Raw genomic sequence first — 24,699 nt, forward strand, 5'->3', positions numbered from 1 at the left:
TGGGACCCAACTGGCTTTGAGCCTACCCAGCAGAAACACAGGGCTCTTTTCCGGGACTGGGGACCCTTTTCTGAGACCAGGAGCAGGGCCTAGATTGGGTGGGCAGGGGGTTGCTCCTGTAGCCCAGAAACAGCTGCCTTGGGGGGGGGTGACTATGATACAACCACAACGCCCAGCAGAGGGGAACCAAAACTGATAGGGGGAAGGGATGCATTGGCAGATCTGGGGAGCAGGGCTGGGGGAGCTGTGGCTCAGCACTGAAAGCACTGGATCCCCTAGCATGTACCCTCCTCCACATACAACCCCGTGGCCCAGGATCCCCCAACTGAGCCCTCCACAACCCTTTCTGCCCCCTGGCCCAAGGCCCAGGATCTCCCAGCTGAGTCCCCCATTGTGTACCACCCCCGTGGAGCAGAATTCCCTGTGACCCCTGTCTAGGAGGCTGCCAGAAGGGGTAGGGTCCCCAGCTCTGAGTTGCCCCATCCCAGCCCATCCCGCAGGCCGGCTGCCACAGGCAGAACCCCATTTTTTCACTTTTTTATTATAAAAACTCAGTTATCTTTTTTTCCTCTCCACTCATTAAAATCACATTCAAAAATCGGCCAAAAAATTAATAACCCCGAGAAGAGACGGACCAGAAATCAATATTTACAGACACTGCGAGGGGCACCCCCCCCAAAGAAAATCACCCCCCCAAGGGGGAAAAAAAAAGAGCCATTGGCAGAATGGGCAGAACTCATCACACGTGGTTGGGGAGGGGGGCACATGCAGCACACAGCCAGGTTCACATGCGGTTTGGGGCTGGGAGACCATGGAGATGTAGGGGAACAGGGGAAGGGAGACCCTTTCCCCACTCCCCTTGCCAAATGCTCCCCCCATACCCTGCCCTGTCTCCTACCCCGCCATGGAGGGGGTAGAAAGGAACCCAGGGTTAAGTCACCCGACGAGCCTCCTGCCCTGGGGTGGAGTGGGGGGGTTAGGTTATAACACTGAATGGGGGAGGGGAGAAGAGTGGGGTGTCTGGCTGGAGTGATAATACAGGGGGCTATGGATGGAAGGGGGCAGCAGGGCCAACACTCAAGACACATAGCACCTGGTGTTGGCACTGGCCCCCTGGCTAGCTGAGCAACAACCCCTCCACGCAAAGCTCGGCCCCCACCCCAGCCAGCCTGACAGCACTGGCATCAGGCAACTCTTCCTTCTCCTTTGGCACAAGGCCCAGGTGCCCCAAAGCTAGGGCCCAGCAAAGTGCCTGTCTCCCTGGGAGGGCAGAGATGAGGCCCAATGGGGGCACTTCCACCTGCACAGACTCGGGTTTGGCATTGCTCATGGGTGAAACAAGTTGCCCAGGTCTGCCAGGTCAGGGACTGGCACCTTGCTATTTGGCACAATTTATTATAAATACTCTGGGGACAGGCATCCCAGCAATGCAATAGCGGGGAGGGTAGGGCTGTGGGGTCAGGACTGAGGGGGAATGGCACAGTGGGGGCAGAAGCCCAGGGCTGGGGGCTGTCGGCATGGGAGAGGCTGCTGGGCGGTGGAGGCACGGGTGTTTGCCTCCATCAGAAAATTCATTGTTCATTCCTAATGGGACTCTTCCTCTTGGAGTCGGTGGCCCTCCAGCCTGATCCTGCCAGGCAGTGAAGCTCCTCCCACACCCAACCCCCACCCCTTTGAGCCCCTGGACAATCCTGAGCCACAAGGCTCTCGCATGGCACCATGGGTCCTCAGCCATGGGACAGCATTGCTGGGGCTGGAATCCCTTCCAGTAAGAGCTGGGAACCCATGGAGAAGGGACTGGAGGCAAGGCCTGTCCCCCATTCCCCAATGCTCACTGCATTCTACAGGCTGGGAAGGGCATGCCCTAGGCCACAACCCCACCGCTGGCAGAGCCCTTTAGTGTGCCAGGGATCTGGGCCATGTGCTGCCTCCCCCTACTCCAGCAGAGCTCTCCAGCACCAGCAGCGATTTGATAATGGAGAGAGAAAGCAGGAAGTTAAGTGCCAAAGAGGAAGTTCCTCCCTGTGATCCTCGCATCCCCCATCCTGCTGGGGCAGGGCCAACATGGCCCCTGCCCCATGAGCTGAGATGGGAAGGAGGGGAGAAATGGATCCAGAAGGCAGGATCCATCCCCAAATGAGGGGAAGGGAGAGTCTGCCCCACCCCTCCAGATGCCCAGCCCCTTCCAGCAGGGGGCAGGGCGGGAGTCACAAGGATCAGCAAATTAACAGTTACGGTTCCGCTGGGGGTGCGAGTAAAACCCAACCCAATAAATTAAAGCCGGGGGAGAAGGGAGGGCGTGGGGGTCAGAGGCCATTGGCACTGGAGCGCTGCAGCAGTGGCACCTTGCTGAGCTCCACTATGGGCGAGCGTGGCTTGTTCTTCATCTTGGGCACCCGCTGCAGAAGCTGCTGGGCTTCATGGTAGGCATCGCGCAGCTCCTTCTTCCACTGCACCAGCTCAGGGTCACTCTGCCGGGTGACAGGGTGGGGGGTGGGGTTAGCCATGGGAGCACCACGGAGAGGTCAGCGGTCAGCCACAGGAGCACCACAGAGGGGTCAGAGATCACAGCTGAGAGAGTAGGATTAGCCACAGAAGCACCACAGAGGGGTCAGAGATCACAGCTTGGGGAGGCGGGGTTAGCCACGGGAGCACCAGAGGGGTCAGGAGTCACTGCCAGGGTCAGCCACAGGAGCACCACAGAGGGGTCAGGGGTCAGCCACAGGAGCACCACTGAGAGGTCTGGGCTCACAGACAGGATGCATTATTAACCATGGGGACGGGAAAGGAGCAGTCCCAGGGAGTGGACAAGCAGGATGGGGGGAGAAGCGGGGGAGCAGAGACATGGCACAGCCCTGGCCCAGTAGAGGGTACCGGTGGCAGGGGAGGGGGCACACTCACATCACACTGCAGGATGAGCTGCCTGTGCTCCCGGGTCTTGAGAAGGATGCATTTGCGCTCCTTAATCTGAGTGTCCTCCACAGACTGGATCTCCTCCATGGTGAGCAGGGATTGCTGCAGGGGTCAGAGCACCAGGGGCATCAGAGAGAGACCATGGCTTCTCCCACCAACACCACCACGAACCCCTGTCCCCAGGACCCTAGGCCCTGCCCTCAGCTCCCTACCGGGGACTCGCCCTCCCCTCGCCACTCCAGCCGGTTGGGGAACAGGTAGAAGTATCGCCGCTGCCATGGCGTCAGGAAGGGGTTGCCCATCTTGGACATGTAGCCGTGCATGATGCAGTCCTTGCCCAGGGCGTAGTCTGTGCCAAGGAGAGACAGAGAGAGAGTCAGATATCAGCACCAGCCAGCTGTCAACACACAGGGAAGTGCCTGCAGGGGGCGCTGTGGGAAGCAGGGCAGGAATGCTGGCTGTGGGGGCACTTCCAGCTACTCCACCCTCAGCCTCCCCCAGTGGGGCACACTATAGGGAGGAGGGTTGGCTGTAGGGAAGGTGGGGAGCGGTAGTGAGTGCGGCTGGCCATGTGGGAAAGCTCCCAGCAGCCAGGGGACACTGTAGGGAGCAGGGTAGGCCCTGCTGGAGGATGGATCTCCCAGCAGGGGGCACCGTGGGGAGTGAGCTCCCCCACTCACCCTCCTCGTGGCCCAGCTGCTTGTTCTTGGCCTTCTTGCGGGTCTCCAGCTTGTCGGTCTCCGCATTGACGGCGTCGAAGACAGTCTCCGTCACCTCCTGCTGCCAGCGCTCCGAGATGGTGAGCGGAAAGTTGCGGTACAGCTCTTGGTCGCTGTCCAACAGCTGGGGACAGACAGAAAGACAGTAGGTGGGCAGGTAGCTGGGGGCTCCCCAAACCTGGGTGGCTGGGTATCCCCCACACCCTCTCCTAGCATCAAGCTCTCTGGGGGAAAGGCTTGTGGGGGGGGGGCAGTTTGTGGGAAGGTGAAGGGGCCTCCTCTCCCTCCACAATAGGTAACTGAGGCTCAGAGAGAGAGTGAAGGGCCAGGTGGGAGGCAATGTTCCCCCTCTAATTTTTCCCACGCATGTGCAGAATGAATATTGGTGCACATAACAAAATTCATGTGGTGGGGCTGGGGCAGCGGATTGAGGTGCGAGGGAGGGGAGGAGAGGGCTCGGGATGAGGGGCCAGGACTGGGGCAGAGGGTTGGGGTGCAGAAAGGCTCCGGCTGGGGGTACACACTCTAGGGTGGGGTCAAGGATGAGAGGTTTGGGGTGCAGGTTGCCCGTGGCTACGGCAGGGAGAGATGACTCTCCTCAGCTCTCTCTTCCTGCAGCAGCATCTAGGCTGTGTGGGGAGAGGTGCCTCTCCCCCAGCCGCAGCAGGTCTGGGCTCGTGCTGGGAGAGGGGATGGGAGCCCGCATGGCCCGGCCCCACCCTTTCCAGCCGGGGGAGCTGTGATAATCTGCGTGAGGTCCCTCTGGTACCTTAATGCCTTTTGTGTCCTCTTCATCGAAAGATCCGATGTCGAAGGCGTCGGCCGCGTTCACCTCCCCACGTGGCGGGATCAGGGGTGGTGGGTACTGCGGGGTCAGGAGAGGCATTAGAGAACTTGGGGGGACAGGACAGCAGCACCCGCCATATGCCCTTGTCCCTCTCCTTTCCCAGCCGCTCTCCCTACCCACCCCACTTACCTTCTGTAGGAAAACCATCTGCCAGTCCAGGCTCTGGAAGAAGGGATCTTCCTTCACCTCTTGTGCCCTGGGGAGGAAGACCAGGGACGAGGTGGGTCAGCAGAGCTGCCTGAGGGTCCCTCTGGCCCCCCATATGAGGGGCAAAGGATGCTGCAACCTATGCTGGAGCCAAGGGGTCCAATTCTAGCAGGGGAAGGACTGGAACATGGGGGTAGAGGCAGGGAGAGATGGGGCTTCCACGCCAGCAGGGGGAGCTCTGGAGCTACCTGTTCTAATAACACAGTGACTGTATTTCTGTAGGTCCTATGCAAACAGCGCCACTCAGGCTGAGGGATGGGTCTCTTCCATTTGGGGGATGGTAGACCAATGCACCCATCCTTCCTGGGCTGGCTCCTGCCACATGCCTGCTGGGTCCCCAGGATGTGGCAAAGCACCCCTGCTCCCCAGTCATGGACTCACCCATGCCCCATGCAGCCCAGCCTCCGGTTGACGTCTCTTTGAAGCAGTCCTTCCAGCAGGGAGCGCAGCTGAGGTGAGAAGGAGTCAGGCAACTCTACAGGCTGTGGGGGAGGGGAGAGGAGAGGATTATCTTATGGAGTGGGGCCAATCTAATGGGGACAGACCCTTCCTGGGGCTGGAGGGACACCGCAGTTCCAAAACCAGCCAGCAGGGGGCAGCTGTGTGCACACGTGTGCACACACACACACAAAATCCAAGCCAGCAGGGGGCAGTCTCATCCACACAGCCACACTGGAGCTCCACTTTGCTCAGGGGCTGAAGGGCGGGGCCGGGCTCGGGTCCCTGGAGTGGGGTGTGTATGGTTGGGCTAGGCAGGGCACTGGCTGACGACCAGAGGGATGAGCGGCAGGTACAAGAGGCTCAGAGCTGAAGAGCAGAGCTGTTCCTGGCCCGGAGCGACAGAACACTGGCTTGTGCAGATGGGTCAGGGCCCTTTCTCCATGCAGCCCTGAGGAGGGCAGAGATCCTGTCTGCATCTTATCCTCTCGCCAGAGCTTCCCCACTCACCATGGTCAGGGTCATGCGGTCAATCTCATGCTTGTCCTTGGTCTTGTGCTGCCGGAAGGGGCTGTGCCTGCGATGGGAGGGGAGAGGGTGGTCAGATGCTGCCCAGCCACACCCCTGCCCCACGGGTGCCTCTGTCCCACATGCACCTCCTCCTTCCCCCAAGATCGCTTGCTCACTCACCCCCTCAGCAGCTTGAAGAGCATGCAGCCCAGGGAGAACCAGTCAGCACTGCTGTCATACGCCACACCCTTCTGCAGCACCTCTGGTGCCATGTACCCATGTGTGCCACTGTGGGAGCATGAGGGGGCAGAGACAGACAGACAGACAGACAGAGAAGGGGGTCAGAGTGCAACAGAGTCATGGCCAGCCCAAGAACTGCAGTGCCATACTCTCCCTGCAGGAGGCGCCAAAGAGCCATCACTGAACCACTACAAACCCAACCTCTCCCAGCAGGAGGCGCTGCAGGGGGCAGGGCAGGAGCACTGGCTGTGAAGCAAGCTCCAAGCTACTCCAGCCCCAGCCTCTCCCAGCTTGGGGCACTATAGGGAGTGGGCAGGGGGCACTAACTATGAAGGGAGCTCCTGGACACTCACACACTGGCATGAGGCTTCTTCTTGGAGAAATCACAGGCCAGTCCCAGGTCCGAGATCCTGACGTGACCGAACTCATCCAGCAGGATGTTTGCGGGCTGCAGAGAGAGGAGACCAGCCCCATGAGCTGGGGTGATGGGACGGGGAGACCCAGGTTGGGGATGGAGGGGAAATGCAGCATCTGAAATGCTCTGCAAATGGAAGGGAAGCCAGCAGGTGGGAGCTGGGCAAAGCCAGTCCCTCACTCCTGCCATTCTTCCCTTAACTTCACCAACCATGGAGGTGGGGTCCTGGAATGGGGGCTCTGCTCTCACCCTGAGATCTCCAAGCACCACCCCCCATAGGGGCTGAGCAGGTAGGAAACCCAGGAGGGAGCAGGCAAGGTTACCCTGAGGCCCTAGCATGGAGGAACCCCCGTGGTGGAAGGGGTGGGACTCCGGGACAGGGCAGGTTTACCTTAAGGTCCAGGTGTGGGAGAATGGGAGGTACCAGTGGTGGGAGGAGGAGGGTGTGATGCTGGCAAACCAGGTGCCGGCTCTTGCCAAAGCTTTAGGCCTCAGCCGAGCACAGATATATTCATTGTTGGAAATCTGTCCAGCTCACCTGTGTGTCAGTATGGGTCAGACAGGTGCCGGGCTTATAAAAATGTATTTAGACTTCATGAAATGCTTGTATGTTGCTACATGTATTAATCCTGCTTATAACGTCTGTATCCCACGTTGTCAGGTGAAACGTAAGTGTTTGCTGTAGAGCTATAAAATTTTTGCTCTGAACCATGTAACTCACCAGACAAGAACAAAACTTTGTGTAGTGCAAAATGCTAAATCACTATGAAAGGCCCATCAGGAAGGGCTATCAAAACTAAATGGCTCACTTTGGGACATCACAATACAAAGACTGCTACTTGCCCCTGTACAAGCTATGTGCAAAAGGCTCATCCTATCAGCCTGAATTCTGGAAGAAGAAAATAAAGATAGCAGACATGAACATTTTTGATCTCTTTGCTGTTTGGCCTTTCACAGGACTGGAGCTAGGAAACAGAAGCAGAGATCCCCAGGGTCAATCTGGGTTAGCCCGATGTGATGAACTGGGAATGTTCTTAATGTTTTCTCTGAATACTGTGTTGGTGCCTCAGTGTCCCCATGGCAGTTCTTAAGTATCTGGCAGAGCAAAGGGCCAGTGCACCTAAATGCCTGACACTCTTGTCTCCTAGCAACTGGTGGCCTGGGCCCCTCCTCTGCAAAGGTGCCAGCTGAAGGTGTTGGAGACAAAGGGATCAGGTGACCTCCTGGCCCGGGAAAGGAGCTGAGCAGAGAGGAGGGGCTGAGGGAGGGGTTGTTAGTCTGGAGCTGGCTGGGGTCAAGGGTGGAGGGCAGACCTGGGGGTCTGGCTCACTGCCCCCCAGAATGGACCCAGCCGAGGGGTCCGGTTCTCTGTACCTACAAGCTCTGTTTTAGACCCTGTTCCTGTCATCGAATAAACCTCTGTTTTACTGGCTGGCTGAGAGTCACGTCTGACTGCAAAGTGGGGGTGCAGAACCCGGTGGCTTCCCCAGGACCCCGTTGGGGTGGACTCGCTGTGGGAAGTGCACGGAGGGGCAGAGGATGCTGAATGCTCCAAGGAGAGACCCAGAAGGTGAAGCTGTGTGAGCGTTTTGCCCTGAACAAGTCTGCTCCAAGGGAGAGGAGGCTCCCCAAAGTCCTGACTGGCTTGGTGGGGAGCAGTTCCAGAGCATCGCCCGGTGACTCCGTGACACCCTAAAAGACATTCAGAGCTCACAGATTACTACATCTCTGTTAGCTTTTGGAACCACAGACTGCAACTCATTGATGTATACATGTCTGCCTGCTTTAATCTGTAAGTAACTTGCTCATTTCTTTTTCCTAGTTAATAAATCCTTAGTTCATTTACTATAGGACTGGCTACAGGTGGTGTCTTTGGTGTGAGATCTGAGGTACAGATTGACTTGGGGGAAGTGTCTGATCTCTCGGGACTAGAAGCAACCTGAATATTTTGTGAGCTTTGGTGTATAGCAATGAACCATCACTAAGTCCAGCTGGCATGGAGGCAACATAGACTGGGATGCCCAAAGGGACTGGCTGTGACTCTATGGTAAGACTGGTATAGTGCTTTAGGAGTTCACAGTTGTTTACGGGATTGGTGAAACGTAATTATAGAACATCCCCACCCCCCATGGGTCTCTGCCCTGAGATCGTGAACTCTGTCAGTGTGACAGAGGTCCTGGTGTAGGAGGATGGACAACCAAGGTGGGAGGAGGAAGGGTTACCTTGAGATCCCAGTGTGGGAAGAGGGGACACCCATGGTGGGATGGGGCAGGGCTCCAGGAAGGGATGGGATTACCTTGAGGTCCTGGTGTGGGAGGGTGGGAGACACCCCTCCATGGTGGAGGGGGGGGGCTACCTTGAGGTCCCGGTACACCACAAAACGGTTGTGCATGTGCTCCAGGCCCAGGATGATCTCGGCAGCGTAGAAGCGCATCTCGGCCTCGGAAAAGACCCCGTGCTGAGACAGGTGGTAATGCAAATCGCCCCCTGCATGAGAGACAGCCAACATCCTGGTCAACACAAGGCCCTGCCCCACAGGAAAGACAGTGTGGGCCATGCAGGGGATGGCAGTGTTGCCTAGTGGCTAGAACACCAGGCTACGAGCTATAACTCCTGGGTTCAATCCCCAGCCCTACCACAAGCTCCTTGGGCAAATCACATCCCCGCTTCATGCCCCGGTTCCCCTCCCACTCTTTGCCTGTGTGGTCAGCAAGCCCTTTGGGCATGCACTATCTCACTAAGCGAGTGCAGCACCAGACAGTGGCGCCTAGCTTGAGACTGGGCGTATTATTAATTGTAAGGGGAGGCAGTGTGGAGGCTGGGGGGTTCCCCAAAAATAGCAGAGGGTTCTCACCATTCATCAGGTCCAGAATGAAGCTGAGTTTGTCAGGGGTATGGAAGGCGTAGGACATACACACGATGAAGGGGCAGTCCTGGTGTGAAAGGGCGAGATGAGTCACCCACCAAAAGAGGGAACCCCAGAATCTGCACCACCACAGGCTCCCCTCCCCCACAATGTGATCCACCCCCCCACATGCTCCATCCCTCCTCCACACTTCTCCCTACATGCTGCCCCCTACATGCCCCCTTGCACCGCCCTCCCATAGATTCCCCCTCCCTCCACATTACCCCACGTGCTGCCCCCACCCCTCTTCAATCCTCTCTGTGTGTGCTCCCACCCCTTACGTGTTGCCCTCTCAAACTCTCTGTCCCCCCCATGTGCTTCCGACCACTCACCTGCACCTTCCTTGCTCTGAGCACACTCACTCCTGCCCTCCCCTGTGCTAACTTCCTCCACTGCTGTCCCCAGACCCAGGTCCCTCCTTTACCTTAGATCAGGCTTGCCCTGTTCTGACGCACCCCCCACCCCGTGTATGCCCTGTGGCAAGGCTGGCATGGTCAGGCAGGCCCCATGGCTGCAGTGCCTGGAATGTGGAGAGCTGTTCTCACCCCGGTGCTGACGAGAGACAGCATGATGCGCTCATTTAGGGCCAGAGTCTCCCCCTGCTTCATCTTAATGCGCTTCTTGTCCAGACATTTCATGGCATACCTGCCCCAAGAGAGAGAAAATAATCCCTGCTGCTATCCCCAAAGCAAATCTCCATACTCCTCATCCGTCCGCCCCTGCCTCCCACAGCAAATTCCCTCACCCCAGTATCCTTCCGCCTCCCATGGCAAATCTCCATGCCTGTTGCCCCTGGTATCCCTCCACCTCCCACAGCAAATCCCAACATCCTTCACCCTGGTATCCCTCCACCTCCTGTGACTATGGCAATCCCTTCCCCCCCCCCCACCCCAAATAAAACAACAACCCTGCCTTTCCCATGGTCATGGCAACTTCAGTAATGACAAGTATTTTTTCATCTCTCCTACTTCCACAGTACCTGCCTTCTCATTGAAGGTATTCCTCAGCCTGTCATGGGCAGGGCAACACCAGCACCACTGGTATCCTCCCTTGCCCCCAGAACCACCACAACTCTCCCTCGCTCTCACAGCTCCAGCCCCCTCAGCTCCAGCATTCCCCATCCCAGCAGATATTACTCTCCCGAAACCCAACCGATATCCCTCCAGCTCCTGACTATAATACCCCTCCCCATCAGAGATCCCTGTCTCCCCTGGCTATAATACACACGCACTCCCCAGATTCCCAGCAGATAACCCTCTGCCTCCTGGCTATAATATCCCCAACCCCAATGCCTAGACAATCCTAGCAGATATCCTTCCACCTCCCAAGTATAATACCACTCCTGCCCCGCCCCCACCAATTCCTAGCAGATATCCCTCCACCTCCCAGCTATAATACTCCACCCCCAGGGGAATCCCAGAAGATATCCTGCGCAGTTCATCTCCCCAGGGGCCTCACCCCCGGTGTTGGCTAATTACATTTTGCCCGTGTCCGCTTTCCGGCAACCGTACACCTCTCCGAAGCCGCCGCGGCCGATGATCCGGTGCACGCTGAAGTCATTCATGGTCAGCTGGACCCACGGCAAGGGGAGAGCGGGGAGGAATCCAGACATTAATTGTATTGTACTGTCACAAATTCATGGCACATCACACAGTGCAGCATGGGCTCTCAGAGCACCCCATGCCTAGGCAGGGAGCGAGAGGCTGGGCTTGGCATTAAGGTCTCAGACTTAGAACTCCTTGATTCAGTTCCCATTTCTGCCACTGACTCCCTGGGTGATGTGGAGCAAGTCACTCTCTCCCCCACACCCCATTTGTGCCTCAGTTTCCCCAGATACAAAGCAGGGAGAATAATCCGTCCTATGTCTGGATTGTATATTTGGGGGGGGGGGAGCGGGGGGCAGGCCCAGGTTTTCTCTGTGTGTGCATGTATGCAGAGCACCCAGCACAATGACAACTATTCATCAGAACAATAGCACCTGTTCCCTGGCCATTCCCACCGATGCAAGCACTTTCATTGTAGAATTGAGGGGAAACCTTCCCTCTGCCTGTCATGGGCAGGGCAACACCAGCACCACTAGTATCCTCCCTTGCCCCCGGAACCACCACAACTCTCCCTCGCTGTCACAGCTCCAGCCCCCTCAGCTCCAGCACTCCCCATCCCAGCAGATATTACCCCCCCCCGAAACCCAACCAATATCCCTCCAGCTCCTGACTATGATACCCCTCCCCATCAGAGATCCCTGTCTCTCCGTAAGCCCTGGGGGAGGGGAAGGGGCACCTTGGATTTCAACCTGCATCTGAATTTTGGGGCTCACACAAGACAAACCACGGAGCCCCAGCTCGCAGTGTGGCAGGGCTGAGGAGACCCCTTGCCCTCAGGGCCAGGCAGAGAATAGGAGGGTGTGGGACAGATCCCAGGGTGGGGTGATGTTAAAGGAGGGCACTGGGAATAGTCTTAAAGGTGACACCCCCCAAACTCATCCCTTCACCCTGGGACACCTTCCTCTCCTATGTGTTTAAGGCCCCTGCCCCACAGCTACTGCTCCCCCCCAGTCTCCCCCACAATGAGCATAGCCCCAGGGGGTAGGATGATTTGATAGCAGTAGGGTTAGGTTGGGACCCCAGGGCTCCATAGGGAGCTGGGCAGTGGGGATCGCTGTGCCGGGCAAGGGGATGCAGTTCCAGACAAGCCTACCTCCCAAATACAAACCGCCAACCCTCCCAGGCCAAGCCTCCCAAGATGGACTACAGCCCCCTCCCTTGCTCAGGCCAGGCTCCCCCAGATAGAACCTGCCACTCTATAAATACATGGTGTGCCCACACTCAATACTGAGTGCAGTTCTGGTCACCCCAACCCAAAAATTGTAAGTTAGAACCGGAAAAAGCTCAAAGAAGGGCAACAAAAATGATGAGAGGTCTGGAAGAGCTTCCATAAGAGGAGAAATTAAAATGACTGGGACTGTTCAGCTTAGAAAAGATACGACTAAGAAGGGACATGCTGGTGGCCTATTAAATCATGACTGGTGTGGAGAAAGCAAATAAGGAAGTGTTATTTACCCCTTCATATAAGACAAGAACCAGTGGTCACCCAGTGAAATTACTAGGCAGCAGGTTTTAAAAAACATAAGGAAGTGCTTCACACAACGCACAGCCTGTGGAACTCTTTGCCAGGATCCCCTGCTCTGGGTGTCCCTGAACCTCTGTTTGCCAGAACCTGGGACTGGATGACAGAGGATGGCTCACTGGAAAACTGCCCTGTTCTGTTAATTCTCTCTGAAGTACCTGGCACTGGCCACTGTCTGCAGACATAATAATGGGCTAGATGACCACTTGTCTGACCCAGTGTGGCCGTTCTTATGCCCTGGGAGACACTCACATGGATGTTCAGCTCCACGTTCTTCCACTGGCAGAAGCGGGTGAATTTGTCGCTACAACAAAACAGAAAGAGGTGAAAAAACTATAGAGGCCCCCACAGAGAGACCTACCCATGGGCCTGCAGAGACCCCATCACCCCAGCCACACAGAGACTGCCCCCACATAGCCCTGCAGCAAGACCACCCATCCCTCTCACCCAGAGAGACCCCCATAGGCCTACAGAAAGACACGCCATACCTCCTCCCAGAGAGACCCCTGCAGAGAGAGGTTGCTCATCCCCCCAACCAGAGAAACTCCCTCAGTCCTATGCAGAGACCTTCCCATTCCCCGCCTGCCTGGTCCCTGCAGAAAGAGAACCTCCAGACCCCAACAGAGATGCCCCCAGCCAGCCCCCACAGCACGCGGCTCCTCTTACCTCTCGATGAATTTCTGGAAGATGGCCCCATGCAGGTTCTGGCAGATCTCCTCAATGTACGGCTGGGGAGACATGGGGGTCAGGCAGGGAAGAAAGGAATCAGCAGGGAACACCACCCACCCCCACCGGGATGGGCCATGCCAGGAAATTCCTTTCCCCTATCCTACCCGTACTGGGGCCTGCTCCCCCAGGGGAAGTGGGATGGGCCACTCTTTTCTTGGGGACTGTCAACCCCCCTGCTCTCCCCTGCATCAGAGCTTTTTAGTATCTCTCCCTCCCCCAGCCGCCAGGGCAGCCCCACCCCCCTTACCCATCCCCAACAGCAACCCCCTCCCACACAGCATAAGGAAAGGGTAGGAGACCAGGCTAGAGGGGCTCACTGCTTTGATCTGGTGCAGCTGGGGAGGAAATATTGCGCTAGGTGGACCCATGGGACTGATTGATGCAGTGCTATCCTAGAGGGGCCCAAAGGGCTGACTCGGCACCGAAGGGGGGAATCCAGTGCCAGAGCGGCCTGTGGGCCTGCTCCAGCACTGTAGGGGGGATCTGGAGATAGAAGGGCCCATGGGGCTGGCTCAGCACCAAAGGGGCCCTGGGGCTAGAGGGGCTGGCCTGGCACCTCAGGGGCCTGTGGGGCTGTCCCTGTGGGGTTGGTAGGGAGATGGGGGGTGGGGACACACACCTGGAATAGGTCTGGTGGCACCTGCTTCTTGCTGAGCCGGCTCTGCACATGCTCTGTGGCACTCTTGGAGAAGGGCTGTGGAGAAAGCAGTGGAGAAATGAAAACCTGTATGGCCCTCACAACCCCTCTTGGGTGGTCAGGGCAGGTCTGTGGGCTGGATTACCCCCACCCCCACCCCACGGTAGCCCACAGGGCAGGGCTAGGGCACCAGGGGAGACCCTGGACTGTATGAACAAGGAGAAATCCAACTCTCATGCCAGGATGGGAGGGCTGGGGGAGCAATGTAGGGTCCCTATCCGGGACAGGGTCTGTGACTGCTTCAGGATGACCTGTGAGGCAGAGTTCCTGAAGGTCTTGGGAGTCCCTTCTGGAGATTTCTGGGGTCCCCCTGGGCAGGGTCTGTATTCTCCCTCAGGCAAGGTCTGTGGTGGTTTTTGTGGTGTCCCCACCGGGCAAGGTCTATGGCAGTTTCTGGGTCCCCCCTGGGGTGGCGCACTCACATGGGAGCAGGACAGCAGCTCCTTCATGATGTACTGGTCAAAAATCTGGCGGCTCTTGGCGGCTCGATCCTCCTCCGAGTCCAGCTTCTCATATTTCTTAATCTGGGAGGCAGGGGGCGCAGTGTCACCGTGGGGCAGGCTGCAAAGCCATGGCTTGGAGCCTCCAACACCCCAGAGGGCAGGGGAGCCTTCCAGCAGCCACCCTAACACCCCACAGGATGGGAATTTACCCCTTCCCTTCCCTACTATGTGGGGACAGGGAAACCCCAAGGCCTCACCTCTTCATAGAACTCCACGAGTGGCTTGGCCTCCTCCACCTGATTCAGGCAGAAATCCCGGAACAGCAGGTACCCTGGGAAACAGGGAGAGAGTCAGGGCCCCAGAGCCCTGAACCTAGCCCCTAATCTCCAGAGCCAGCCAGCCAGCCCCACATCCTGGGGCTGGATAGTAGCCAGCGCCCTCTAGAGGCAAAGGCCCCAAGTCCCATTCCCTGCACTCCTGAGTCATGTAATCCCTCCTGATTCCCTCAGATCCAGCTCCTGTCTATACCAGTGGTAGCAACAGTGGGCTATTTTCTGCCCAGCACCCCTAGCGTGGTCACCACCAGAGAGGGCTGATTCCCCACAATGGGACAGTAGCATCAGGCCTCTCCCCAGAGCCAGGCTGGGCCACAAGGCTCTCCAGGTGGCTCCATCCTAGCCCTGGGGGCCCTGCGGTTAAACGGCTCCAGGTGCTGCCAGCTCCCACCCCGCTGGGTAGGCTGCAGTTCACAGGGTTAGTTGGGCAAGAGGCCAGGCAGTGTGGAGCAGGCAGGGGAGCGCAGGGGAGGAGGCAGGGGAGCGTGTGGCGTATTGGCGCGGAAACCACAAACGCCAGCGTGGGCGGGGAAGGAAGTGACAGGGGCTTCCTGCTGGAGGCCGTTAGCTACCAATGGCAGAAAGGGGAAGTGTCCCACCACGCCAGCCAGGAGGCCCGGGGAGAAAAACCACTGGGGACCCCCAGCCGCTTAGAAGCCCCTGCCTGACTAGTGGATCCTGACCCCTATCTCCAAGCCCCCTGGCAATCTCCATTTTTGACCTTCCCCCATGGATCCCCACCCACCAGAGACCCAATCCCCCTCACAAACCCAGCCCACTGGGGACTCCTCCCCCCTCCCAATCCTGACGCCACCACCCAAGAGATCGCAACCCACCACGTACTCTCCACTCCCAGGAAGCCCCAACTGACTAGGAGGACTCTGGATTCCAAACCCCCATCCAACCCCACTCCAGCCCCCAACACCAACTCCAAACCCAAACCCACTGGGGAACACCAGCCTCCTCTCAGCCCCCACCAAAACATGACATCCTCAACCCCCACCCCGTCACACAGCTCTACCCATCCAACAAACCCACCCCCCGATCCCAAACCCACCCTTCTCCCGGCTCACTACCTGATTGGGGTCACCACCTGACCCTTCCCTCCAACCCCCACCCTGGGATTCTCCCCCCCAACTGGAAAATTTCACCAAGTGCCCCCCCTTTTCCAGTCCATGCCTCCTGCACCAGCCAGAGACCCAGGAGAGGGATCTGGGCCTGGGCCTGGGCGATGGGAACTGCCCAAGCCACACAAAGAGGAAGGAGAATTTCCTCTTGCGCTTCAGCACTCTCCATCCGTGTTCACAGCCTGCCTCTTGCCTTCTCCCGAGCTGGAGCTGTGGAGCAAGGAGCACGGCCAGCCTTGGGGATAGGTGTGAGCACAGTGCCTCCACAGCTCTAGTGGTGCCCTTCAGTCCCAAGCCGCAGCCCCCATTAGTCCAGTGCTGGGCTCTCTCCAACAGTTCTGCTGTTGTCCCTCAATCCTAACCCTCCCAGACACACAGTTACACCAAGGGCCTGCCTGGGGAGAGGGGGATGTGCATGGGTGTATCTGTATGCGTGTCTGTGCATCCTCTGCAGCACTTCACCCCCACTCCCTCCACTCACCGATCTTCTGAAAAAAGATCTTGTCAAAGGTCACTTCGCCCCGGTCCTCCAGGTATTTCTGCATGACGCTGCGGATGCTGGCAAGAGACGCAGCACACAGGAGATTAATTGGGATACTCACCCCTCACTCCTGTTCCCTCCCCCAGCAGAAACCACCTGAGCCCATTTGGATTTTGGATCTACATGCCTGGGGGTGTCAGAACAGGCATCTCCTCACCGCAGCCTCACGCTTTCCCATGTTGGGGTTCTTAATATATGCTTTCCCCCCTGAACTGAACCTTCTTTGATGTTCCAATATTTATTAGTTTGTTAAATTCCAGCTCCCTTTAAGACTCTTCCCTCCCTTCAGTAGCTGCCTCCAGCTATAGTTTCACCAAGTTTTTTAGGTGAAAATTTCCTTGTTTGTTTAAACAACAGCCACATGGCACCATCAGTCACTCACTAGCACATCCATTAAGTAGTCATCAAAGGCCCTAGTTGAGACCAGAGCCCCATCGTGCCAGGCACAGTACACTCTTGAAATAAATGCCCTCCACCCTTAGGATCTCCCAATTCAGCTACATAGGACAAAGGCCAGGAACAGAAACTGAGTCACAGAGACAGGAAGGGACTCGCCCAAGGTCACCCAGCCCCACCCACCAGCCCCCGCTGCCTCTTGATGCTGACATGTGAACTGGCTGCATCACGGTTTGTTTTTGAGCAGTGCCGGAACTGGGTCCAGATCTCCAGCATAACTCCATTGTTTTCCATCTGTCTCGTGCTCATCTGGCCCCCATCACTGCTCCAGGTGAGAGCCTCATGATCTTTAATGGATTTAGTGTCCCAATGCCCGTGGGAGGGAGGGAAGTGCTGGTAGCCTCATGTTCCAGATGGGGACACTAAAGCAGAGAGCAGCTGAGTGACGTGCCCAAGATCACACAGGGAGGAGGAAGGAATTGAAAGCAGGTCTCCTGCCTCGCAGCTTAACACCTGAGCCACTCTCTCTTTTAGCGGCATGGCCACTGAGTCAGGCCAGGTTCCTTGAGTTCAACATGAGGCCCAGCCCAGCCAAGCCAGAGCTGCAGGCTGTGTAATGTCCTTTAATCCAGCTGGTCCCTGCAGGGCTTGGGCCAGAGACCTCTGCCATGGCTGGGTGAGAGTGGCCGGAGTCCTGTGGGGCTCAGCAGCTCTGCCCTGAAGTCTTAAAGCCCACCAGGATCCAGCTGGTGCTTCTACGATGCTTGACCAGGCCACCAAAATCTCATCTTAGAGAACATCCCACCTGCCCAGCGTATCCATGGGCAGCTCCCCAAGGGGCATGAACGCCATTGCAAGACAGCAGCTGGCACCCGGCAGACCTGAGCAGGAAGACACCAGGCCTTGTGGCACAAGGAACATCTCAGACCACAAGAAAAGTCAAGTCTGGTGTCTTGGAGATGGAGGGAGGCTGCTGCCTCCATTCCCACCCACAGGACGGGGTGGAGGTTTGCAACATCCTCCTCCTGGATCTGCACAAATAGGGCCTGACAGTGCTCAGGGCAAACAGAAGAACTTAAGCTGTGCAGGACTCCTGGGTTCTCTGGGAGGGGTGTGGGGTCCAGTCATTAGAGCTGGGGAGGGGGGGCTCAGAGCAGGACTACTTTATTCCCTTCAACCTCTGGGAGGAGAGTGGGGTCTAGTGGTTAGAGTACAGTGGGCTGGGATTCTATTCCTGGCTCTGTGGCAGACACTCTGTGAGACTGTCATCTCTTGGTGCCTGAATTCTCCATTGGTACAGCAGGGATGACTACCCTGGCATGGTCTGCCAGGTCTATGCAGACTGAGCTCTTTAGAGCAGGGGCTCTCTCACCAAATGTCCATGCAGCGCCTGGCACAGCATGGCCCTGGCTGCAGCTGAGGCCTCCTAATGGCTACTGAAAGGGAGATAAAAGTGAAAGCTCTGGTGCAGAACTGCCCACTAGGAGGCTCCTTGCACCTCCCCACGAAGCAGCCAGACGTGAGCATTGTTGGAGATGGGATACTGGGCTAGATGGACCCCTGCTCTGGACATGCCCGTATGGCTACAGGCCTTTCTGAAGGTCCCTGCTGACCTGTGAATCCCTGCCCGTGAAGGTGCCATCCTCCCCTGGCCCTGCCAAGGGCAGCAGCACTCTGACCTTTTAACAGACCATGGGCCAAAGAACTAAGGCCAGGTGCTTGCACTGGCCAGGCCTTTTGTGCTGGGGCAGCCAAGGGCTCCTTTGGCCTGGGGTGGCGGGTGGTGTGAGGTGGCGTGTATCTCTGCTGGGTTTTTGAGGGTGTGGCCAGAGCTGGTGTCAAGGCCCTGTGAGGTACTGGAGCAGCCCTGAGGCTACTGTTGATGACACCAAAGAGAATGGAAACCTGGTCCCAACACTGATCAGCCCCAATCAACTGCACTGCTGCCCTCTGGCCTCGTCCCCTTACTGGACATCCAAGGGGACTCGGCCCCTCATCTTTCCAGCTTCCCAGGTCTCAGGGTCTTGGGAAAATTCACCAAACCCTGGAACTGAAAACTCTCCCCTATCCTGCAGGCTAATGGGAAGATGGGAGGAACCTTCCCCAAGGCTGGGCCAGGGGGCAGAGGTTCCCTCGATGATAGAGGAGGACCTCAGCCTTGGCACAATGGGGGGGGCGTCCCTGGGAGCCACATTTCAGTTCTGGCCCCAGTCTGATCCTTAAAGACTCGCTCTGTCAAGACATTTCAATACCTCCCTGCAGCAGGAGCTCCGGGCTTGATGTGTCATTCACAGTTATTGCCAATCTCCCAGCAGATCTCCCCTCAATCCCAACCCAGAAACCTGGGAGAGACCAGCCCAGCCCTGGCCTCTCCCGCATAGCTCTGCCGCTGCCCCTCCATCCCACCTCGCAGCCCCTCTGCTATCCCAGCTTTGGGCTCCTCCCTGAGCTCCGTCAATGTCCTTCAGTCCCAGCCTACTGCCCCCTGCTACCCTTGCCCTGGGCTCCCCGCCCAGACGCACCAGGCAGTGCCCTGCTGCATGCCCGTGGCTGCTGTGAGCAATGCCAGCATGGCGCAGGGTTCTGTTTCCCTGATTGGCTGTGGCTCCAGGATTTTCGTCTCTAGCCTCTCCAAATCAATCTGGAGGGGCAGGCAAAAAAGAGGAACCTCTCTGGCAGGGTCCTATGGGGGGGAGGAGTGTCTGGGGGGCAGGAGGCTCGACTCTCCCCCCACCCCACCCAGCACCTCTGTGGCCAGTGTGAGCCCAAACCTAAAGGGGGTGAGGGAGCAGGGTAGGGTAACTGGGCAGGTGTAGATGTGTGGGGGGATGTCACACAGAAGCCCCTGCACCCCCTTCTCCACTCCACAGCCAGATTGGACGTGAGGCAGCACAGCCCTCTCAACCAAATTCCTGGTCCCCATGGGGTCACAGCTGGTTCGGCATGGTGGGACCCATCATGCCCCTCCCCCTCACACCCCTGCTAGTCCCTGGCCCCTGTGCCATCCCCTAAGAGTCCAGGCACGAGGCAGCAGCTGGCAGTGACTTTCCCACAGGCCTGGCTGGTGGGATGCAGGGGAAGGAGGGCTGGGCTGGCCTGGCCCGGCCCAGGTGTGAGCCACCAGAGGCTTCCAGGGAAAACACAAGAGGAGGGCACTGTGGGGATCAAAGGGAAGGGGCCCCTAGCCCCTAATTCACCCCTCATTCACCCAGCCCCCCCATCCACTTTACAAATCCAAAGTTACCTCCACATAGAAGACACCCCCCCCCCGCACATCTCCCCCAGAGATCCATTCCCCACCCCACCCCTTAAAGCTCCCCGGTGCACAAAGATGGTCAGCCCCCAACACCTCCCCAGGTCCATTCCCCACAGTAAGGGCACTATGCATCACTGGGACTGCCGTCCCATGTAGGGGTAGGGCAGCGCAGGGAGCCAGCGCCCTGCAGTGCCAAGACTCAGCAGCAGTCTCTGCCCACAGCCCTCCCCAGAGGGGGCATCTGGGTAAAGCCTAGCTGTAACTCCTCTCCAGGACAGGGGGGGCCCTAGGCTACCATCCCAGACATCTTATCACAGCTACGGAAAACGCCTCTGCTCCCCACACCCCCCAGCACACAGGCCTGGCCCCTCCCCACCCCCACTGCACCCCGGGACACAGGCCTGGCCCCTCCCTGCCCCTACTGCACCCCAGCACAGAGGCCCAGTCCTCACAAGGCCTACCCTGCTCCCACACAGTAACATGGGGCAGCGTAGTTGGGGTGGGGGAATCTTCAGCTAAGTAAGGGTCTGGGGTCAGACAGGACTGGCTTTAGGGAGCAGGGCAGGGGGCCCCATCCAGCCGCAGCCCCCCATGGGCCCAGCACAGAGAAATCTAGAGTCCAGGCAGCCTCTGGTGCTTCTAGGGACTCCTAGCTAAAAAGGGTCTCCCTACCATCCCCATGGGCACCTGCCCACTTTGGAGAAGCTGGAGACAGGGGACTGGAGCTTGGCTAGCCCTAGGGCCTGCTCCCCCCAGGCCATGGGAGCAGAGGGAGCTCAGCAGGCGGGGGATGGATGCTCTCACACATGTGCTCATGAGGGTGGAAACTCACAGCTTCACACCAGTAGCCTAGGCCTGTGTGACTGCCAGGCAGTACCAGGCCCCTGCCCGCCACACAGACCAAGCCCCGTGCTGCCCCAGCTTCCCCTCTGCTCCCAAGTGTCACTTCTGGCCAAGTCAACCCCCCACCCAACCTGGGCCTTAACTGTCATTGCTCTGTGCTCAGTGAGGAGCCCTGACTCTGAGCTCCCCTCTGCCTCGCCCTGCAGCCCCAGACAGGCAGCGCAAGGCCAGGGTCTTTGCTGGAAGGGAAGGGGGTGAAGAGTAGGGACTGGTGGGGATGGGGGCCTCCATGGGTCCTGCTTTGTGCTGGGGCAGAGGGCTGTCCTATCTACAGCCCATGAGAACAGGAAATCAGCCGAAGAGGGGCTCAGCCCTAGGCTCTTCACTCTGCAGCTCTCCCCTCCCACCCCAGAGCCAGCTGCATTTCGATGACTTTCTCTGCCCCATTCTCCCTGAAGCCAGGTTGATGCCTGGCATTGGCAAAGGCCAAAAAAGGTGCCACACATGCTATCGTACGTCTGTTGCGCCACAGGCTACCCTGATCCCCAAGCACTTGTTAAGTGCCACTAGCTCGTTAAATAGCATGGATATTGCACATGGGGTTGGAAGTAGGGTGCTGGGCACAGATGATCCTTAGCACAGATTGCATCTCGAACCCTGCTGCGTGTCTCTCACAACCATTAGACAGGCGCTAGTGCAGCCCTGCTGCACCGTTGTGTCTAATGCATGCCCGCATGTAGTCAGCTGTGCGGATCAGCCCATGGCAGATACAGTGCATCCGATCTGCCAGGATCATGTTGGGCACACAGGGGCTGTTCTTCAGAGCCTCCCAAGCACAGGGAGATCACAGCCCTGGTGCTGGGAACCGACAGATACAAAGGGGAGGGAGTGGTGGTGTTGGGAAGGGTCTCTGGATTTTAAAGGGGGTGGGGAGGGTGTCAACTCAGACCCTCCTCTCCCATCTCCCAGGTGTTGGACAGCAAGACATAGGAGCCTGGAAGAAAACAGAATAATGGAAAACTATCCAGGCTACAGGGGGGAAAACAATCAGGAAGACACAACCTGGACAGGGCAGAGTGTGCCAGTCTCCCCCAGTAACACACAGCTCCCCCCAACACACACTCACAGAACCATGCCACTTCGCTGCCCCCATGCCCAACCCGGGGCACCCACTCTGCTCGGGTCAAGACACCTTGCAGGGAGCTATGGGGGTGGGGGTCCATTTCCAACCAAAGGGCCAGCAAGGCCCAGCCGGGCTGCCCCACACCTGCCCCCAGCTCACCTGGGCTCAGGTAACAGGATCTTCTTGCTGGCCCGGGCTGCAGGGGTGGATTTGCTTTTCTCCATAGCCATCAAGTAGCTCACATCCGCTAGCACCGCTTCCAAGTCGGCCATCTTGCCAGGCAATCTTCTCTCTTCTCCTCCCCTGCCCCTTGTTTTTTAAATACCTTAAGAGATTATTAATTTTTTGAGTCTCCGTCCTCAACGGCCGACCGAGCTCCCTCTCTGCCCCTCTAGATGCCGGAGGGGTTGGGGTGGGAAAAAGAGGGGGGGGGTGTTGTTCCCCCACCCCTTTCACCAACAGATCCACATGATGCCTTTCAGCTACAGCCCCTTCCACTTCTTCCTTATTTCAGATCGGCTTCACCTCCTCTGCTAGCGGCTCCCCTTCCTCTCTGAGGCGCTGTGCGTGTTTGCAGGAGAGGCGGGCCTGCCTTGCAGTGGATGCGGCTAAGGGTTTATTTGTCTCCGACTCCCTTGACAACTGCTTCGGTTTTTGAGTTGTGTGTCTGTGTGTGGATCTGCTGGTGCAAGCAACGGGCAGGGCCAGCCGAGGGGAGTGCCAGGAAAGGGGCACGAGCGTTGGAGGGGAAGAAAAAAAACCTGTGCCAAAGCCACCGCAAAAATAACAATCCGATAAAATGTCAGGTTACTAGGTCATTAAAAGAGAGAGAGGCAGGATCGACAGGTTCCGCAATGCTTCCTCCTGCCCTGCCTGGTCGCCACACTGGCTACAGCACAGGCTAGCTTAGGTCTCTCTCCGGCTGCAGCTTAAAGCAACAGTGCCCTGAAAAAGGGAGGCAAAAGATTGAACGCTGCCCTCTGGAGGTTTTGTGTTAGCCCTTCGCCCACCCACACTGCGTTTTAGGCTCGGGTGATCGCAGTGCGTGCAATGGGGGCAGGTTGGCTGAAGCAAGGTTCCAGCATGCCTGTGTGTCAGGTGTCACCCATGCACAACCGAAGTGCCTCTCCGGTCCCCTGCATGCACCTGGCGCCAATCGGCCTGCACACCTGCGGGATAGTAGGAGGGAGCTTACAGTAGCATCTAAAGGCCCTCAAGAAAGCAACAGGGACCCGTCCTTTTTGGGGAGGAGTGCCTCATAAAAACCTGCAAAGCCCATATACTCTGTCCTCCTTTGAGTCCCCCTTGGCTGTGATGCCTGCAACAAACAAACAAACAAACAAATTGGCAAGTGAGCAGCTGTCAGCCCATGAGCCCCCTTTCTTGAGCACCTGCCCTTGTTATCTCAGCTCATACCCTGAAATTGTAAGTGCATTGGGGTAGGGAGTGAGAGTCATTGTGTGAATGTACAGTGCCCAGAATCACTGCTCTGTTTGAGAGGCCAGAGTTACTCACCCAGGGACACGGTAGATTCCTCCATTGCTTGGGGTCTTTAAACTGAGATTGGTCCTCTTTCCAAAAGATCTAGCTCAAGCACCAGTTCTGGTATTGATGCATGAAGCAGTGCGGGGAGTGCTCTGGCCTGGGTTATGCAGGACGTGAAACTAGATGATCTCAGTGGTCTTTTCTGGCTTTAAAAATCTATGAATCTATAATATATACAACTGCCACCACTATGCTATAAACGTAAATAGTTCTAGGCATTGTACTCATGTGAAATGGAAAGCTGGAATCTACCCGTCAAATTGCTACAATCTAAGGATAAAGGCACAGCTGGTCAACCTTCTATTTGGAAACATCAAGCTTTTAAACCATATACATTTTATTCTTACATACAAAATGTGTCTGGTCATTGAATTAAAACATGTAGATTATATAAACTGATCTCAGTTCAAACAGGTTCTCAGGTAGGTGAGACAAAAGATTTGGACTGTGTTTGTTAATACTAAGTTTTATCCCTTAACAAAAAAATTAATTAAAATTCCTGGCTTTGATTTCACCTCTCCATGGCATGTGTTTAAAAGCGGGAGCAGCCCGAAGTGAAATTGACTAGGGTAATAATGAAATTGACCAGCCTAGTTGCACAGGCTAAGCTGCAAAGAACAAACAGGGTGCATGATGAAAAGCATCCCATCACTTGGCAGAATGGTGACACTTCTCTCCAAAGACATCAGTCAGACTAGCGCACAGCCCATTGGTTAGGGCATGCTGCTGCCAGGTGGGCAACCGAAGTGCAGAGCCCTTCTCCACATCAGGAAGAAGCAGGAATTGAACCTGTATCTCCCATATCCTGGAGAGGGTGTACTAAATACTGGGCTAAAAAGTGTCCAAGGAGACCTCTGGTGCCTTTGCCTACACTGTCTAGGAGTTGGAGCTAGACAAATCCAGACAGGAAAGTAAGGTGTAAATGTTTAACAGTGAGGGTAATGAACCATTGGAAAAACGCATGGAGGGCTGTGGTGGATTGTCCATCACCAGCATTTTTAATATCAAGATGGAATGTTTTTCTTTGCTTTAGTTCAAACAGGAATTACTTCCAGAAAGTTCTCTGGCCTATGTTATGCAAGGGGTCAGACTAGGTGATCACCATGTCCCTTTCTGACATCAGGCCTGGTCAGCATTAAGAAGTTAGATCGGTGTAACTATGTCACTCAGGGGTGTGCGAAATCCACCCCCCTGTATGACGCAGTTAAACCGACCTCGCCCCTGGTGTAGACAGCACTAGGTCGACAGGAGAATTGTCCTGGTGACCTAGTTCCCATCTTTGGTGGGTGTGGAGTACCGATGCTAGCCAGAGGACCCCTCCCATCAATGTAGGTAGCATCATCA

General features: G+C 57.0%; 1 protein-coding gene across 1 annotated transcript; it reads right to left on the reverse strand.

The window, feature by feature from the left end:
- Positions 1-521: 521 nt before the first annotated feature.
- GRK2 (G protein-coupled receptor kinase 2) lies at positions 522-22,748 on the reverse strand. The gene is made up of 21 exons (XM_030561038.1): positions 21,970-22,748; positions 16,133-16,209; positions 14,447-14,520; positions 14,169-14,270; positions 13,669-13,743; positions 12,987-13,048; positions 12,573-12,624; positions 10,673-10,764; positions 9,740-9,839; positions 9,144-9,222; positions 8,646-8,776; positions 6,228-6,322; positions 5,815-5,922; positions 5,635-5,701; positions 5,068-5,168; positions 4,609-4,675; positions 4,402-4,497; positions 3,594-3,756; positions 3,126-3,262; positions 2,902-3,015; positions 522-2,471 (listed from the first exon to the last, which is right to left on the reverse strand). Exons 1-21 carry the CDS (start codon positions 22,080-22,082, stop codon positions 2,307-2,309), a joined length of 2,070 nt encoding a protein of 689 aa, XP_030416898.1. The 5' UTR covers positions 22,083-22,748; the 3' UTR covers positions 522-2,306.
- Between the last annotated feature and the right edge of the window lie 1,951 nt (positions 22,749-24,699).

The sequence above is a fragment of the Gopherus evgoodei genome, chromosome 4, assembly GCF_007399415.2.
Source record: "Gopherus evgoodei ecotype Sinaloan lineage chromosome 4, rGopEvg1_v1.p, whole genome shotgun sequence".
Classification (NCBI taxonomy): Eukaryota; Metazoa; Chordata; order Testudines; family Testudinidae; genus Gopherus; species Gopherus evgoodei.

Coding starts and splice junctions, on each gene's coding strand:
- GRK2 (XM_030561038.1), bottom strand. CDS start 22,082: ATGGCCGACTTGGAAGCGGTGCTAGCGGATGTGAGCTACTTGATGGCT. Junction 9,223..9,739: donor TGTCTCTCGTCAGCACCGGG/GTGAGAACAGCT, acceptor CTTTCACACCAG/GACTGCCCCTTCATCGTGTG. Junction 4,676..5,067: donor CTGGGCTGCATGGGGCATGG/GTGAGTCCATGA, acceptor CTTCCTCCCCAG/GGCACAAGAGGTGAAGGAAG.